This window comes from Melitaea cinxia, chromosome 23 (genome assembly GCF_905220565.1).
Source record: "Melitaea cinxia chromosome 23, ilMelCinx1.1, whole genome shotgun sequence".
NCBI lineage: Eukaryota > Metazoa > Arthropoda > Insecta > Lepidoptera > Nymphalidae > Melitaea > Melitaea cinxia.
The window spans coordinates 4,829,607-4,846,864 of NC_059416.1; the positions used below are offsets into that span (position 1 = coordinate 4,829,607).

General features: G+C 34.1%; 2 protein-coding genes across 3 annotated transcripts; one reads left to right on the top strand and one right to left on the bottom strand.

The window, feature by feature from the left end:
- Positions 1-8,402: 8,402 nt before the first annotated feature.
- On the bottom strand, positions 8,403-9,853 carry LOC123665264. Of its 2 annotated transcripts, none has more exons than XM_045599592.1 (3): positions 9,594-9,853; positions 9,100-9,513; positions 8,403-8,829 (listed from the first exon to the last, which is right to left on the bottom strand). In XM_045599592.1, the coding sequence occupies exons 1-3, from the start codon at positions 9,804-9,806 to the stop codon at positions 8,695-8,697; spliced, it is 762 nt and encodes a 253-aa protein (XP_045455548.1). In that variant the 5' UTR covers positions 9,807-9,853; the 3' UTR covers positions 8,403-8,694. The 2 variants fall into 2 exon arrangements, with proteins under 2 accessions (XP_045455548.1, XP_045455547.1); XM_045599591.1 differs by having other exon boundaries at positions 8,403-8,838.
- A 5,703-nt stretch (positions 9,854-15,556) lies between these two features.
- On the top strand, positions 15,557-16,528 carry LOC123665265. The gene has a single exon (XM_045599593.1). The coding sequence runs from the start codon at positions 15,680-15,682 to the stop codon at positions 16,439-16,441; it is 762 nt and encodes a 253-aa protein (XP_045455549.1). The 5' UTR covers positions 15,557-15,679; the 3' UTR covers positions 16,442-16,528.
- The last annotated feature ends 730 nt before the right edge of the window (positions 16,529-17,258 follow it).

The window sequence follows — 17,258 nt, forward strand, 5'->3', positions numbered from 1 at the left end:
AACAATGATTTAATTTTTCATTGGGCTTGGTTTTTATATGTGATCCTTTGGGCGGCAAGGCACGCGGCGTCAATGCATGCACGGAATACGAATCGATTTCATACTTGGCAAACTATTTAATTTCATTTAAGAAAGTCCTGGTGGTGAGAGTGAGCGCAGTTTTATTAATAATATCATATTGTCATATCCCTATTAGAACTCATTAGCCGTGTTTAAAAAGAAATTTCTTCGATATTCTTAGTGGTTCAAATGAAAAATAAGTTGTCATTATTTTAGAAGTACCTAAACGTTAAAAATGTTTAAAATCTTAAAATTAGTAAGTAATTATTTGTTAAATTTAATGTTTATCGTAATTAAATAAAAGATCTATCAGTAATAATTGTGTCACAATCGTGTCACACCTGAAGTCACAACACTTGTTAGTCAATAAATCACTATATTGGTATGCACAAAGGTGCAGCTCTCACCGTCTCGCAGTACATATCAATCAATCATTTCGGTCTTCGTTACAAAAACTTTAGTCGTTCGAATTCAAGAACCAGCTTTTATATAATCTATTATTTCGGAATTACGTGGTTAACGTTAAATGTTACGTGATGTTGCCTTTGATGTTGCCGCAAAACGTTTTGGTCAATATGTAAATGTAGGATTTGGTTATTTTATTTGTTATTGTATTTCTGCAATAGTTTAGCTCTGCATAAGCTGAAACCTTATTTATCATAGAGCTTTCTTTATACGACTTAGCAAATTCAGTGAAATTAAATTTTATTATCCGAGGGCATTTGCAAATATTGCTTCTCGGTGGATGGAAAGGCACATTACAGCTTATGTTACTTTTTGATAGTGTTTAATGTATTATGAAAAATTTTAAAAACTAAAATTATTAAGATTAAGTTATCAAATTTTCTCTTTTATCTACACTGATAAATCTCGCGATAAGCTATTTATTATATTACATAAATTCTAGAAAAAAATGAAAAGGAGCTTGTTTTTTTAAAAGAAAAGTACTTTTATTATATTTTAATTTTTAAATATTGTTGGTATTCTTAGCAAATCCTTTCATTTGACACCCCATAATATAGGAAAACATAAAAACTGAGTCCGGCGTCTTTAGAAATCTATCTTATTGGATTTAGAGTAACGTCACTTTATTTTTCAAATATGATGAAAAAAATTTAAAATGTTCTAGCAGAATTATATCTTGAGGATTACATAATGTTCTATTTAGCGCCAAAATTATTCAATATCCTCACGTAGGACTAATGCAGTGGTTTAATGGTAGGTATTATGGAAACAAACAAAAAGACGTAGGTAGTCAAATCTGCCTAGCGTTATAAGTATAACAATACTACTTAGGTTTAGTCCCTTTGCTATTGACCTAATGAGCAGCACTCATGATTTTTTAACCGACTTCCAAAAAAGGAGGAGGTTCTCAATTCGACTGTATTTTTTTTTAATTTTTTTTTATGTATGTTACATCAGAACTTTTGACCGTGTGAACCGATTTCGATAATTTTTTTTAAATCGAAAGGTGGTATGTGTCAATTGGTCCCATTTAAATTTATTTGAGATCTAACAACTACTTTTCGAGTTATACCTAATAATTCGTTTTTACTTGACGCTTTTTTCGTCGACCTACGTTGTATTATACCGCATAACTTTCTACTGGATGTACCGATTTTGATATTTTTTTTTTTGTTGGAAAGCAGATATCTCTAGTTTAGTACCATGATAAGGAAACCAGGATCTGATGATGGAATCCCAGAGAAATTGGGGAAAACTCTTGAAAATCCGCAATAACTTTTTACGGGGTGTACCGATTTTGATAATTTTTAATTTAATCGAAAGCTGATGTTTGTCATATAAATTTTATTGAGATCTGATTACTACTTTTTGAGTAATCTTTGATAACGCGTAGTTACTTGACTATTTTTTCGTCGATCTGCGTTGTATTACTCGACGATGTAATTGAAGTCGGTTTTTTTTTTTTCGTTTGCGAGCAAACACAATTATTGTTGTATTTTGTATACTTTTAATATTGAATGTTCACACATTTATTCAGCAATTTGTTTAATTTTTATTGCTCACTTTAAAGTATGTCAAAGAAAAAATACAATATACTAACGGGTCACAGAGCAAAGGCATTGATAATAATTTGTTATAGACAATCCCGACAAACAAAGGGAGCATTAGTGACTGAAAATAGTTACCTTATTTGTTAAGAAACAAACGAAGTACTAAAAAGTTGATATTTTGCCAGTTTAGTTTAGGTCGTTGCAAACGTGTAACGGGTCGCTGTCTGTACATTTAAGATATTGAGAAAAAATATTATTGGGACCTTTATCAACGCAGATAGCGCCCAAAACAATGATTGTCAGAATTTTTGTCTGTTTGTCTGTGCGTTTGCTGGTCTTTTGGGTCAGCCCTATGATTGAAGGTTTATTGATTCAGTTAAAACTAACTAAAACTAAAGATTCAGTTATTTGTATACGTTTGGACACACTATGCTTATTCTACGTCTTGTTGTTAGTCTGTGATGCTTAATGTGATGGGTTATGTATCTTTTATGTTACTATCCTTTATGTGGCTATTTTATTAACTTTAATTTTGTTTTGTTTTTCAACCTATTACTGGCCTTATTATTGTTAATATTATGTTAAATGTTATATATATACGAATTGAAACGCTGTTGGTTTTCGAATAAAATAAATAAATAAATAAAACGGATCAAGCTCACATTAAGTCAGCCCTCATTATATACTAACAACATTGTTACAGTAGGACTGTGTAACATAAAGGACGTCTCTTGTGATTTTGTGAAATTATTATTTTTAATAAGATGATAGCTTTTAAGGCATGAATGAGAAAAAATTATGCGAAGATTACATCTCCGTCAAGAAATTATTTTGTATATTTTGCACTCACTACTGTTTTATTTTAAATTAAAAGCTGACATATAATAAACACAGGCGTTTTTTCTAGGAAAGTGAAATTTATCGCTTAGCAAAAAGCTCGCGTGTATCTTTTACCCGTTCTTCGTTATGCAATAAGGGTTGGCAGACATTTTGTATGCGTTCCGCGAACCTCCATTTGCATTTGCAGCCATGTCCGGATTGTGAAATTACTGTTTCACTTCCGTTACTACAATAAATATGTTTATGTCGAACAAATTCAGAGTTTTGTATTTTGACAGACAACTTGTATCTTTTTGTTAAGTGTTTAAGTACCAATTGCGTTCGTGTGTTTTTTTCAAACCGTATGCTTAAAGCAATTTAGGTGTAACGTGTCTTTTCTTTAAATCTATGTTTACAGCAAAATATGTGCAACGTAAATTTATTGTACGGTTGTTTATTCGACAAATTTGTAGAAAAAAATCAAGTTGAACTTGATGTTATTGTAAGAAATACAAATGAAAATAAACTTGATTTTTATATTGATATTTTGTGTTCTATGATATAATTTTAGGTACGTTAAACCCAGATAGAAAATTAATATCTAATATAGCCTAGGTTATAGTGAAAATTGAAAATTTAGGCAATTGAAATATGTGGGCTATTACGGTTGAAAAAAGCGTATAACACAGGGATAATTATGACATTTCAGATACGGTAACATGTATGAAAATATTTTGGACTTATCCCATACTTTCAGTGTTACGAAAAGTAAAATTTTAAGAAATTATTAAAGTAAGGGAAAGAAATAACAAGGACGCAATAATAGAAGACAAGAGACGCGCGGCTGTGCGGCGGATCATTTTATTAGAGAAAAAAAAATACTTTTTTAAAGTTTTTATTTCACTTGCAATATGTAAGTATGTATGTATGTTTGTTAGGGTGGAATTTTGCAACTCAATTTTGAAGCATTTATCTTTAATCGATTGAGCTGAAATTTTGTAATAAAATATTGTTTTTTTTTTAGTTTTTTACTTATATTATATTTTTAAAATTTTTAGTTACATCCTAGTTTTTATTATTATTAGGGATGTTGTGTACCTTTTATAACCTATATGTTACCGTAAGACCTACATGGAGAAAGAAGTCTATACCCAGCAGTGGGATGTGTGGGTTGAACTAATCAATAAATTAATTATTAGGGCTGTTTGGTTCGATTATCTAAATTATAAAATTCCTTCTCGTATTCGTAAACAAAATGAATGCTCATATTTCCATATTAGGTAACACTCGTACGCGTCAGTCTACTTATATATTTCGTGACGATCATGCCAATGAGCAAGCCAAATCTTAGATGACTCTCACTATGTATTATGTATATATCTCATTGTGTATGTGGGTACACCTTTGTATTTGTTAACGTATTATAAACTTTGTGCTATTGTAATAAAGTTAACTTTTTTGAAATTTGTTATAACGAAGGAATTTCTAAGGTTTTCTGTATACGAAGTAACCTCTTCGATCGATTTGTTTTGCTTATAATTGTTTGCTCGCAAACGAAAAATAAAACCGACTTCAATTACATAGACAAGTAAAATATCGTAAATTGACGAAAATAATAATAATAATAATAACCGCACTAGTTGTCACTACGATTTTCAAGGGTTCCCCTCGTTATCTCTAGGATTCCATCATCAGATCCTGGTTTCCTTATCATGGTACCACACCTGGGATATCTCCTTTCCAACAAAAAGAGAATTATGAAAATCGGTTCATAAACGACGAAGTTATCCCCGAACATACATTAAAAAAAAAAACAAATATATATATATATATATATATATATATATAAATACGGTCGAATCGAGTAACCTCCTCCTTTTTGAGGTCGATTAAAAATATAAATTTTATGATTTTTGATTGGTTCACAAAAATCAAATTTCATTCAAATAAATGTTATATATCCGCCAACTCACATTGGAGCAGCGTGGTGGATTAAGCTCTGATCCTTTATCTACATGGGGAAAGAGGCCTATGCCCAGCAGTGGGATATTACAGGCTGAAGCAAAATTTTTATTAACAATTCAAGTACTAATTATGGCTTAACTTTAATCATATACAAATTAAGGAACTACTAAAATGAGAAGATTCAAGGCATGATTGTGGATGGATGTGTAGGTACAATGTAGATCAACAGAAATAAGGATAAATAATAAGGTCAAGGACTTTGTGTGGAAAATTATATGTATATAAATAAGGAATATAGGTACTGAGGTCTGTGGGGGACTTTACGATTAATCGGGCGGTGTGAATGTCAATCCTCGTTATCGCGTGGCCAGTGGGTCAGGAGGCTACAGAGTAAGGCGATGTATCCTGACGCGTCCTTTAGAATTACAATGAGACCCTTATTGGCCTGTCCGCTATTATGATATTAAAGGTAATTTATATGAAATAACATGAAACATATTTAGGTCGTAGCGGATTCGATTCAATTATAATAATAAAATCATAAATCAGCTTTGAAGCATATCATCTGACTGACTGAATCAGCATGTAACGTTTCTCCATGTAGGAGAAAGGTAGGTTTGTTCTTGTTACCTATTTTATTATTACCTATGCACCTTTGTGATACCTAACACCTAGTGTTTGTAACTTGTATAAGTTAGGCTATAAGTTGTTGTCGAGAACAATGGTTTTGATTATGTCCAATAACAATTAGCTTAGTAATAAATTGAATGTTGATCTCGTGACTTTACCAGAGAATCAGTATTGTGACCAGCCTTTATACCATTCCACGCAAACATGATTTATACCACAATAATCTGTGGTAAATTACTTTTAGTAAATTTCAGTGTATATATAGCATTGTAGAATTTTAAACTTTAAAATATTAGACTACTAAAATTCATGATTATTTTATTATAATTTAATGACTTATTTAATTTGTATTCTCTTTGTGTGTTCACTATGGTGTTGCTACCTCCCAATCCGCTGCTATGGGCGTTCACCTACTTATCTTATACGACCTGTTAACGTTCTATGGAAGTTGATTTTTATTGTATATATACAATAAAAATTAAACGTAATATTTGTTAAGAGACATTTTTTGATATGCTTAAACCTAAACAAAAATTAGCATACGTATTTGTAACCTCACAAATATCTAATTCTATCATTTATTAGTATTATGTATTTTTGATTATTTTAATTATATTGAGAGACAAAATGTAGATTTATTGTTTTTTATATGACCTTATGAAAGATTGATTATATTATAGACGTAGTAAATGCTTAGTATCCACCAACCCGCGGTGGAACAGCGTAGTGGATTAAGCTCTAATCCTTCCTCTACACGAAGAGAGGCCTATGCCCAGCGGTGGGACATTACAGGCTGCATACAATGTGAAATGCTTAGTGCATTTACTATAACCTCATTACGTATTATTTTTTTAAGGATACATCAAACTTTAAGTGCGTATTCCAAGACCAGGTTTATTCACGACATGTAACATCGTGGATTGACTGACGCGTTGCGGTCCCGGGTTCGATCTTCGCTTGGGTCAAATATTTGTATAGATCGAACAGCTGTTTGCTGTGGCCCAGCTATATGTGCTTGTTGTATTGTGTCTTTCTTTTACACTTTTTTTTATAACAATGGGGGCAAACGAGCAGACGAAGCCATCTGATGCTAAACAGCTACCGTCGCCCATGGACATCTGCAACATAAGAGGAGTGCGGTGCGTTGCCGGTCTTTATGTAAAAGGATACACTCGACGCTTGAAAACCACTAGATTATAGCGCTCAGGGGAAACCCTTGGAAAGAATGCGCACGAAGCTCGCACATTGGTTGCAAACCATACATCCAAGTGGTGTGGTGGATGAAACTTAGTTCTTCGCTGCAGAGTGCGATGGTAAAAATGGCATCATATCAAACAGTTTTTCAGAACACTCACCGTCGTACAGACTGTAAAAAACTCACAGGGAGTCAACGTCTCCTTATACTTAGGGGTTCTAAGCCGTACGTGAGCTTAGGATCGTCGACAATGCCAACTGCCCAGCGTTGGACGGAGTCAAATGAGTGGAGTTGGTATGGAGACCTGCCCCAAGGGGCGAACAATACTCCACACGGGGGCGGATCTGAGGCTTATAAGCCGATGTCCCAATGTGAAGTATCGGCCCGTCCCGTTCAGAACCCCGAGCTTTTTTACATAAAGTTTGGCTTTGCTCCTCAAATGACCCCGGAATTGGACCTCTTTCAAAATGCCTACCCCGAGAATCCCATTATTTTTAGAGATGTTTAATAAAGACTGGAGTAAATACTACTAGGGGTCGTTGAGTGTGAAGTGTTTTTACTATCAAATATATTAATACGCTAAGGTTACGATGTTTGCCTTCCTTTTTAGAAAAAAAGCCTCACAATTGCTCCACATGAATTATATATCATTTTATAGATAATTGCGTGATCTACCGGCATCCACAACTAAAAAAATTATTATTGCTTTTGATTTTATAAATTAATTAATCATTAAAATTACATACCTATATAAAGGTTTTAATTTTGAAACAACGTCAACGTTATTGACGGTCGGTGCATTTTTTGTTCAATTTCAAATTAACTCACGTATAAATACTTTTCTGTAATTTTATAAAGTGATAATAATTATACTTATTTAGTGCGAATTATTCGTAAATAGCTAACCCGACAGACGTTGTTCTGTCTTGCAAACTGGCAAACGTATGAAGCTTAGATGCTTGTTATGTTTTTCCGAAATTTTCTGATTTCCAATGCAATTTCCTTAATTTTTTCTTTATAAGAACCTTCTACAAAGTATTAGAAAAAATGATTTTTTTAAACAAAATTCGACTGGAATTGGTAGCTGAGTAACAGATTTAATTGATTTTATTGTATTTACATAGAGGAAAATATATACATACAGATACATGGGAGCATACGTATAAAATGTGGCATAGTGTGAGTACTTACAGGTGAAGTGAATGTGATAAGAATTAAATGAAGCTTTCTATGAGCGAAAGCGCGAAATAGAAAGCAAGAAAATATATGTGTTAGGACTTTTAATTACCTTTCCTATATAACTATAAAAATAAGACCTTACATGTGTGTGTACAGTAATCCACTTTCATTTTTTATATAATTAATATACTAAATGTTATTTACTCTTCTCAGGTTTATTTAGGTTTGTAAAAATTGAGTGATAGATATCGAAATATTTCAGGGGTGTATACATAACTTTTATTATTTAATCATTATTACTTTTAAAATTTGTAAAATTATAATTAATCTAATTTTATAAAGTAATTCTAAAGTATATTCTTGAAAGAAATTTGTTTTGACTATAATGTACTATGAAGGTGTATTTTTAATTATGTTCTTCTCTCTATCTATTCAATAATATTAATCGGAGGTTAATAAATTTATAACTCAGAATGATTTGTATTTATTTTTTCATTTACATTTGTTAAAAGCATAATACAGGAAATAAAATGAAAGCATATTTTTAAATGATTTATTTAAACAATAAATAACATCAATCACACATCACAATCAATCACACAATCAAATAAATAATTTCACACTATTTACATACATGGTTTCGAAAAACCTTTTTGGTTTATACCCGTTTGTTTGAAGCGACAAACAGACGGTTGTCGGGTTAGCATCGGTCGTTTATCGGAATCCAATATAAAAGATACGAGGATATGAAATACCCAAATAAGTTATAGGAGCTTAAATGTACTAAGGGAGGTCTTTTTTGGTCAATTTCCTCATAGCATCGTCAAGATTCTAGTGGTAGGCGTTGTAAGCGAGCTCTTGAGCCAACTCTTGGGGTTCAGCGTCTCGCCTATGACGGGTGGCGGCGTAAGCGGCATCCCACGGCCCGTGGGCGGCGATCTGAGGGTGCGAGTTGTCTGCGGCAATCTGGGTAAACTATAACGTTATTCGAAGGTAAAATTTGAAGATTAGTTAGTGCTGGATCAGTCCGATCCTCAACGTAAAGTTAATTTTGCAGCCGGTGTAAAGGCATAGAGTGCTAATTATAATATTAAATTGTGATAAACTTAAATTTGTGGTGCTTGAAGAAAATGTGCATTACTTAAGATCATGTGCAGTATTCTATAGTATATTTATTTCTATACATACAAGACATTGTCCGTATTCAGATTATTGTTATTTGATATTCACACTCACCTTCTTGCAAAGCTGGAAGATAGCTAGCGCGACGGACACGACGAAAGAGAAGAAAGACAGCTGCAGAGCGTTCCAAGCCTTCAGACCGAGGACACCGATAGCGAGGGGGATGAGAGTCATGGCCTTGAGGAGTACGAACACCAGGATGGGAACGATGATCTTCTTGAGCTTAGCTTTACGAGCCTCGCCTACGGAACGAGCTCCTTCCTCCTTGTTGAATTTGATGTTCAGGCTGAGTTCATCGTTGCCGAGGTTTCTAGGGCTCACTGTCACTTTGGTATCAGCAATGGGTAATTGGAAAGTAACATCATGAGACTGAATGTAGTTTTCGATGGAATCCATGAAGTCGCCAGTAGAACGAGCTGATGCTTCATCGCTAGCGCCATTTTTTGTTACTTCAACATCATCAGTGATCTGTAACGATTTTTGATTAGAAAGTGTTTGCTATTATTTTCTATTTAAAATACAATGAAAGTAATTAGTTTTTTAGTTACCTGGAAAGTGTCCTTCTTAAAGATGCTGTCTAATAAGGACATAACCTTATATTTGATACAGGCAGTGGGATCGGATCCCTCGTTGCAGCCAGATCGCATCTCCTCGACCATGCCGTCCATGGCTGTTCCCTTCCAGAATTCTTCTTTAGAGGGTTGAGCCACCGCTGCCCCTAACAGCGCAACAATTAAACACACCACTTTAATTGACGCCATTTTGTTATTTTGACTCCTGGTGTTCACTGGAGGACTGTTGGTGAGACTGTGATAGTTTCGACAAGGACTCAATGGCTTTTATACAGCTATTTCAAATTCAGCTCGTTGTTTACAGTTCCGGTACGGATTGTCTTGGTATGTACCACTCGATCGCGTACTTACGACCTTTTCATTGTGACGGGTGTAAGTGTAAGGGAAAGCTGTTTGATACGAATCCTTCTATTGTACGCGAGTACAAAAAGGCCTAAGTTGTAGCAATGTCATTTGATCGACGAACGTTTTAGAAATGTTAGCTTAAGGCGCCTTTTCTGTTGTTTGTGACACCATACCCTGATTCGTCGAAGGCACGATTCTGATCTTTTGCCCCTTTCTGTCTGAATGACAAGTCTTGGTGTTAGAAAGAGATATCAGTAGTGTGTAATGGTAGGTGTTTGATATGGAAGAGCAGACACAGCGCACGCGCCGTATGAATACGTAATAGTTTAAATTGCTATCATTGAACTTGTCACTCCGGAGATAACATCATCAATGAATTTAAGTTCAATGCTAAGGGTATTAGTCTTAGAAAACATTTTTTTAATATCATATCTGATAAATTTCTGGAACAAATACTGACTGATTACTGAAATATAACACTTTTTGTATTCCAGTTCGATATCAATGTCTGTCTGCGGCGTCGTAGCTCTCGAACGGATGGACCGATTTAGTTTTTTTTCTTAAAAGCATGTTTCCTAGCTGTGGTTTTTAGTTGTTTGGTAAAAATGGATCCAATAATTTGGAGAGTATCAGCTCTTTTTCAAAATTATCTAAGACACAAAATGAAATAATTGAGTTATGCGTAGCTGGTTTTTTAAATGTTTAATTTTAGAGTTAGTTTCGATCTAGGTAACAACTCTTTGTCAGTTAACCATAGTAGACTATAGTAAAAGTTTATTCTCCGCTTTTATTTTGGTCTTTTTAACCGACTTAAAAAAAGGAGGAGGTTACTCAATTCGACCGTATATATAAATATATATATTTTTAATATAATTATGTTCGGGGATAACTTCGTCGTTTATGAACCGATTTTGATAATTGTTTTTTGTTAGAAAGGAATATCTTAAGTATGGTACCAGGATAAATAAACCAGGATCTGATGATGGGATCCCAGAGAAATCGAGGGAAACCCTAGAAAATCTGCATAACTTTATACTATGTGTACCGATTTTGATGATTTTTAATTTAATCGAAAGCCGATGTTTGTCATGTGGTCACATTTTAATTTCATAGAGATCTGATTACAACTTTTGAAGTAATCTTTGATAATGCGAATTTACTTGAGTATTTTTTCATCTACCTACGTTGTATTACTTGTCGATGTAATTGAAGTCGGTCTTTTTTCGTTTGCCAGCAAACACTATTATTAGAACTAGTTAATGAAAGAATTGGCAGAATAGTAGAGAGTTAGAATTGAGATCGTTATTGAATATTATTGAATAGTGGGTACCTAATAAAATCTTATAACATTAACAGCAAACTGGTGCTGTGTGGTTACGGCATTAAAGAATATAGCCACCCCCTCTCTTCCCGTGGGTGTCGTAAGAGGCGACTAAGGGATTACACAATTCCACTACCACCTCGGAACTTAAAAAAGCCGATCGATGGAGATATAACCATCCAACTGCTGGCTTTGAAATACACAGGCCAAAGACTGGCAGCAGCGTCTTCGGTGCGATAAAGCCAGCCCTGCGGTCACCAACCCGCCTGCTCAGCGTCGTGACTATGGGCAAAACACACGAGTTCACGCCATTTTTGGCTCGAACTTGTGGAGGCCTATGTCCAGTAGTGGACTGCGATAGGCTGATGTGATAATGAAGATGTGATGATGGTAACTTCGTTTTATTTTGGAAAACAGTTTGAAGACCGTAGTTAATTTAAGGACAATTTTTCATTTAATAAGGGTCTCGGAATTTTTGGAACAATGTACTGAAAATGCAAAAATAATTTAAAAAAACAGCTTTCTTTCTTATAACGTTACTTCCTGTACACAAAATGAGAAGAATTTAACACAGTTTTATTATTAAAAAAATCAGTGTTCCACACTTTCCCACAGTTAGTTATGATTTACTTTATTTATACTTTTAATATTAACTAAATATTAATGTTTTTCGCGACTTTGTTCGCGTGGAATAAAGTAATTATCTTAAGGTTTAAGTCGAGTATTGAGATATAATATGCTTCTGTTTTTAAGTTAGACCTCCAGCAATTATGAAAACTATATCAAATTTAATTCTATTTTTTTTATTACGATTATTATTTAATTTTATTACATTATGTTAAGCAGTTACCGTAGCCAGATATCTGCAAAACTAGAAGAAGCATCGTAGCCCGTTTCCGACCTTATTCAGAAGCTCTGGCCACCCCACTCAATACAAGAACACAACACTACATGAGAACAATATTATTTAGCTGCGATCTTCTGTAATGTTGAGGTGCTCTGTGACGTTGACGCTTACAATTACTTAGTGACGATGAGAGGACGATTTTTAGTACTTTTGCCGTGGAATAGCACGCTTCGATTTTCGAAGTTTTTCATTTTGGAGTTTAATTGTTTTAATTAATTATAATTTCATTCATTTTTTCATCTCAATTTTTCATTTCATTTCTCATCTTTTCCTACATGGAAAAATAGGTCTATGCCCAGCTCTGGCATGTTACTGGTTGAATCAAAGTTTGTTCGACATCACTGCCACAGCCATCCCTACCTATCCGTTATGGTGGTTTAGGGATTCGCAAAATTTCCAGTGTCGCTTTACCAGCTTTCCTATCTTCTGTCCATAGTTCAGCAAATCTCATAAGTAAAATTTTAAGGACATCCCCTTCAAACTTTGAGATTGCTGGTTTGGAAGAAGCTAGAAACGCTTTCTTAATTGCATGCCCAGGTCAAAATTTTTTAGTTTCTCCAAATTCACAGAGAGAGCTGGGACGACATAAACTGCAAATTGACTTATGACAATCTTTTAAGCTGTAGTACAGGCTCGGCGCGTGCTAGGCTTTTGGCCGTGGGTACGCAAGAGGCCGGTTACTGGCTTCACGCGTACCCTTCAACAAATACAGGAACATTTCTTGAGCCTGACACGCTCCGAATCGCAACCTGTCTACGGCTTGGGGTTCCGGTCTGCGCTCCTCATAAATGTCCCTGTGGCAGTGATGTCGATAAGCTAGGACATCACGGTCTGTCATGCCTAAAAAGTGCAGGCCGCTTCTCGAGACATGCCGCACTTAACGATATCATACGCCGGTCCCTTGCCACCGTAAACGTGCCAAGTCTACTTGAGCCGACTGGTATTGCAAGAGACGATGGCAAGAGACCGGACGGTATGAGTTTGATTCCATGGAAGATGGGTCGGGTGCTGGTATGGGATGCAACCTGTTCAGACCCGCTAGCCCCTTCCCATCTACATGGAACAAACAACAGAGCTGGTGCGGCTTGTGAAGCGGCTGAAAAAACAAAAGCAGACAAATACAGGGGTCTAGGCTCCGAATATGATTTTGTCCCATTCGGTGTCGAAACCCTTGGTCCGTGGGGTCCTAGTGCTATAACACTATTTAAGGAAATAGCAAAAAGGTTAGTCGACGTCACAGGAGACCGAAGAGCTGGCAGCTACTTCGGACAAAGAATTAGTCTAGCTATTCAAAGGGGGAACGCTGCCAGTATCTTCGGAACCTTGCCTAAAGGGACTCCTTTTAATAATATTTTTTAATAATATTTTTTAGTTATTATATTATGTGTATATATATACTTAAGGTTTTTTTTTAAGTGTAATGTAATTTATCTGTTAAATATAGCTTAACTATTTATTTTTATAATTTATAATATTATATTTATTAGAATTGTAATATAGTATAAATATATACAGCTATATATATTCTATTATCTTACAACATACACACATGGTCATCTGTTCCTATTGTAAGCAACTTAATACTTGTGTTATAAGTAACAGATGGCTGATATATCTAAATACTTTTTCATATATAAATATACATAGAAATATTAGATTAATAAATATACCTATAAATATAAATATTACACCCAGACTCAGGCGGGAATCGAACCTGCAGCCCGCGGAACAGAATGTAGGGCCACAACAAACTGCGCCAGCGAGCTAGTCGAAAAATATTTTAATTGTTTAAATATCATAATAAGCGTTTTCAAGAAGTAACCTCCAGTCGCGTGTTGGAGATGACACATATTTAGTAACATTATTAGAAGAGTTTGTCAGTTGTTTCAGGTCAGCTAGATAACTTCTTTCATCAAGTGATCGAAGACGAGACCAGTAATCACTTTCCCCAATAGCGGAACTATTCGATTACAATCGTAATCGAATAGTTACGATTGTTCCTCATCGGTATGCTAACGGCCTCCGAGCCCCGCACCACTAATATATAATACAGACAAAATAAAACGTTATACAGTAACGAGGTTATCATCACCCACCTAACGCTTCAAGGAAACTTGAATATTTTTTAATGATTTTTATTTTAAACCTAACATTTATTTTTGTTTTAACAAATTATTACGCACTCTTTCGAATTAATGCATATATATAATAGATATATATTCTCGTGTCGGATTGTTTGTAGTTACCTAAACTTATCCGAAACGGCTTGACCGGTTCTCTGGCAGGTCTGAGAACCGAACAACATCTATTTTTCATCCCCCTAAATGTTAAGGTATGTTTGGCGGTAGTCCACCCCTAAATATATTTTTTTTTAATTTTTAGATAAATTATTTATTTTTTGTTTTGTTATGATTTGGCGTTAAAAAATACATACAACCCGAAATTTTCACTCTTCTACCACCAACCACTATTTTTAAATAGCGTTTAGCGCCAAGACAACATTTGCTGAGTCAGCTAGTATGTACCTAAATAAAAATGAATTTAATGTGTCGTTGTGGTCAGCTGGTATAGGTACTATAAGAATTTAATTTTTTTATAATTTTTTCTTTAATTTTCTCTCGTCAACTTTTTCCCTTTCTTTACCTTTTTTCGTTTTGTTTTCTTTTTCTTTAAATTTTTTTTGATGTTTATATAGAATATAGTTGTAGCTTATCAATAATGAAGTCATCACATCAAATCACATTTTTTAATTTCAAATCAGTTTTTTTTCGAGTATATATTTACATAGATTAAATTAACTTATATATAGTCTTACGTAGGTGGTGGTCTACCATAATAATCATAAAGATCTATCTTTGGCGTGATCTTGGCGAGTTGTTATTGAAAATTAATAAAAAAATTAAATTAAGTGATGAATTTTATGCGCCACATTTACGTAATATTAAAACTATGACAAACGGTAATAACGGCTGTTATAATATATATTATGTAGTATTAAAATAACTATGCTTTAGTATTTGTGCTGTGGCAAAACAATATTCATTAATTTCATGATAAAATGATGAGTTAATAAGAAACACGTAAGTATTTCTGTTTTGTTATCTCTGAAAATAATTAACCTAAATTTAAATATGTTCACGATCCGGTTTTGCGATTACATCACTCCACGCAAATACGTAGATCCATTTGTTGTTCAAACATTTTATTAAATACCTTACAGCATTGACAATATTCAATGCAAACTGCATTAAAACCTACGCAGAGTTGGCGGTCTCCAAAGTAATCATAAATTCATTGCCACACTTAGGAAGCGCTGACAATCCAAAACTATGGAGCGAAACCTACACTCATATGGAGAATGCAATCATTCAATACCAACTAACCGTTTAGTTCATAGATCGTCACCACGCAGGGCGGACAGAGTTATGTGATAGAAAAATTAGTTCGGTGGCCTAAAACTTTCCAAACCTTACCTTAAAAGGCGTAGACATGTCAAAGTTAAGTGTAACGAGTTTTAATAACAGAATCGGGAGCCCGTTTAACACTAAAAACAAAGACAAAGCTGATGGAAAAGTACACAAAGAAGTGCTACAGAAGACAAATTATGATAAACAGAAGGAGAAAAGTAATGAATTGTTACAAAAAGTTACTAAAAAAACAGCGGAGTATCAATCACACAAACCAAGTTCGGGAGTGTTTACCGAAGTGGTGACGCATGGAGCGTTTACAACAAAGAAAACTGAAAAAGAAAAGTCACCTAAACCAGAAAACTCGCCTACAGCTAAATCGAGCAACGGGACGCCGGCGAAATCTTTTTTAGGCTTTCCGTCATCCGCTAATGATCTCGCTCTTGACGCGAAATCAGACCTCGAATCAGATCCTAACATTTCTAAAGAAGTAAAAGAGAAGGTGATCGATAAATTATTCACTTTAGTGTCTATGGTGCAACACGTTTATGAGTCTAAAGTAAGGATAATGACGGAATACGAAAAATTCAAGGATACACATTTGAAGAACGAAATAAGAAAAGAAAAGGAACATTCGGAACAACTGTACAAGCTAAATATGAATTTCCAAAATGAGGTGATACAATCGATTCAACAGTTGAGAAGCGAGTTGGATGTGTCACGAAACATATCGAGTAATTCGTATGATTCAGGCGCTGTGATAAATTACAAGGAGATGTGTAGTCATGATTCAAGTGAATCTCAAAGCTTTCAAAATAAAACCTATTGTGAAAAATGTGATTGAAAGTTATTAATATGCATGACAAAAAGACGTGAACTTTAATTAAATTAAGCATATTTTTATTTTGATGTAAATAAACTTAGCGAAATATTTGCGGTTTTATTAACATCAGCGATAATCAAATATTGTTAAGCAACTGCATTACGTCATAGAAGGTCGTCTTATCCAGTTTCTGTTTACCTAAATATTTTCGTATTAGAATTTTAACGTAAGATTATTGAACAGAGATTCTAATTTTTTGGAGTCCTTTTTTAAATTAAATATATTTTAATTTAAATGTAGATAGGTATGTGAAGCTATTGTATGCTAGAAAATAATTCGAAAAAACTAATTATGTTCAAGTTAAGGCAGCACATTTAAAACAGACGAAGTAGATAAAACATTGTTTCGATAAATTTGGCAAATAATTAAAACGTATATTGACCGAACAAATTGTCAATATTGTTTTATATTTCTTTAATAACGATGAAAAGAATATCTTATTTTTATTGACTGCGTTGTGTGGATCTGTACAAATGAAGTGTCTTACTGACCAGACCAAGGCATGAAGTTTTAGCATATGTCCGCCATTTTGGTGACACCAAATAGTATCAATAAAAAATAAGTGCCGTTATTGTCACTGGCCGGCCACTTTGGATTCAGGCATAATTTTTAAATAAATTTTTTTCGTTTTTATAATAATTGTATTTCTTACTTTCCTATCAATATATTGTTTTCTGTTACATATACTATTGTTGTCAGTAATCCTTTTCTTATTTGTCTTAATTTTAAGCAAACCGGCTCCCCTTCCCTCCCAAGTCCCTTCCCTTCTTCTGTTAGA

Excerpts from the sequence above, each read along its gene's own strand:
- LOC123665264 (XM_045599591.1), bottom strand. The coding sequence starts at position 9,806 with ATGGCGTCAATTAAAGTGGTGTGTTTAATTGTTGCGCTGTTAGGGGCA. Across the intron at positions 9,514-9,593 it reads TTAAGAAGGACACTTTCCAG|ATCACTGATGATGTTGAAGT; the intron begins GTAACTAAAAAA and ends AAATCGTTACAG. Across the intron at positions 8,839-9,099 it reads TCTTCCAGCTTTGCAAGAAG|TTTACCCAGATTGCCGCAGA; the intron begins GTGAGTGTGAAT and ends ATAACGTTATAG.
- LOC123665265 (XM_045599593.1), top strand. The coding sequence starts at position 15,680 with ATGTCAAAGTTAAGTGTAACGAGTTTTAATAACAGAATCGGGAGCCCG.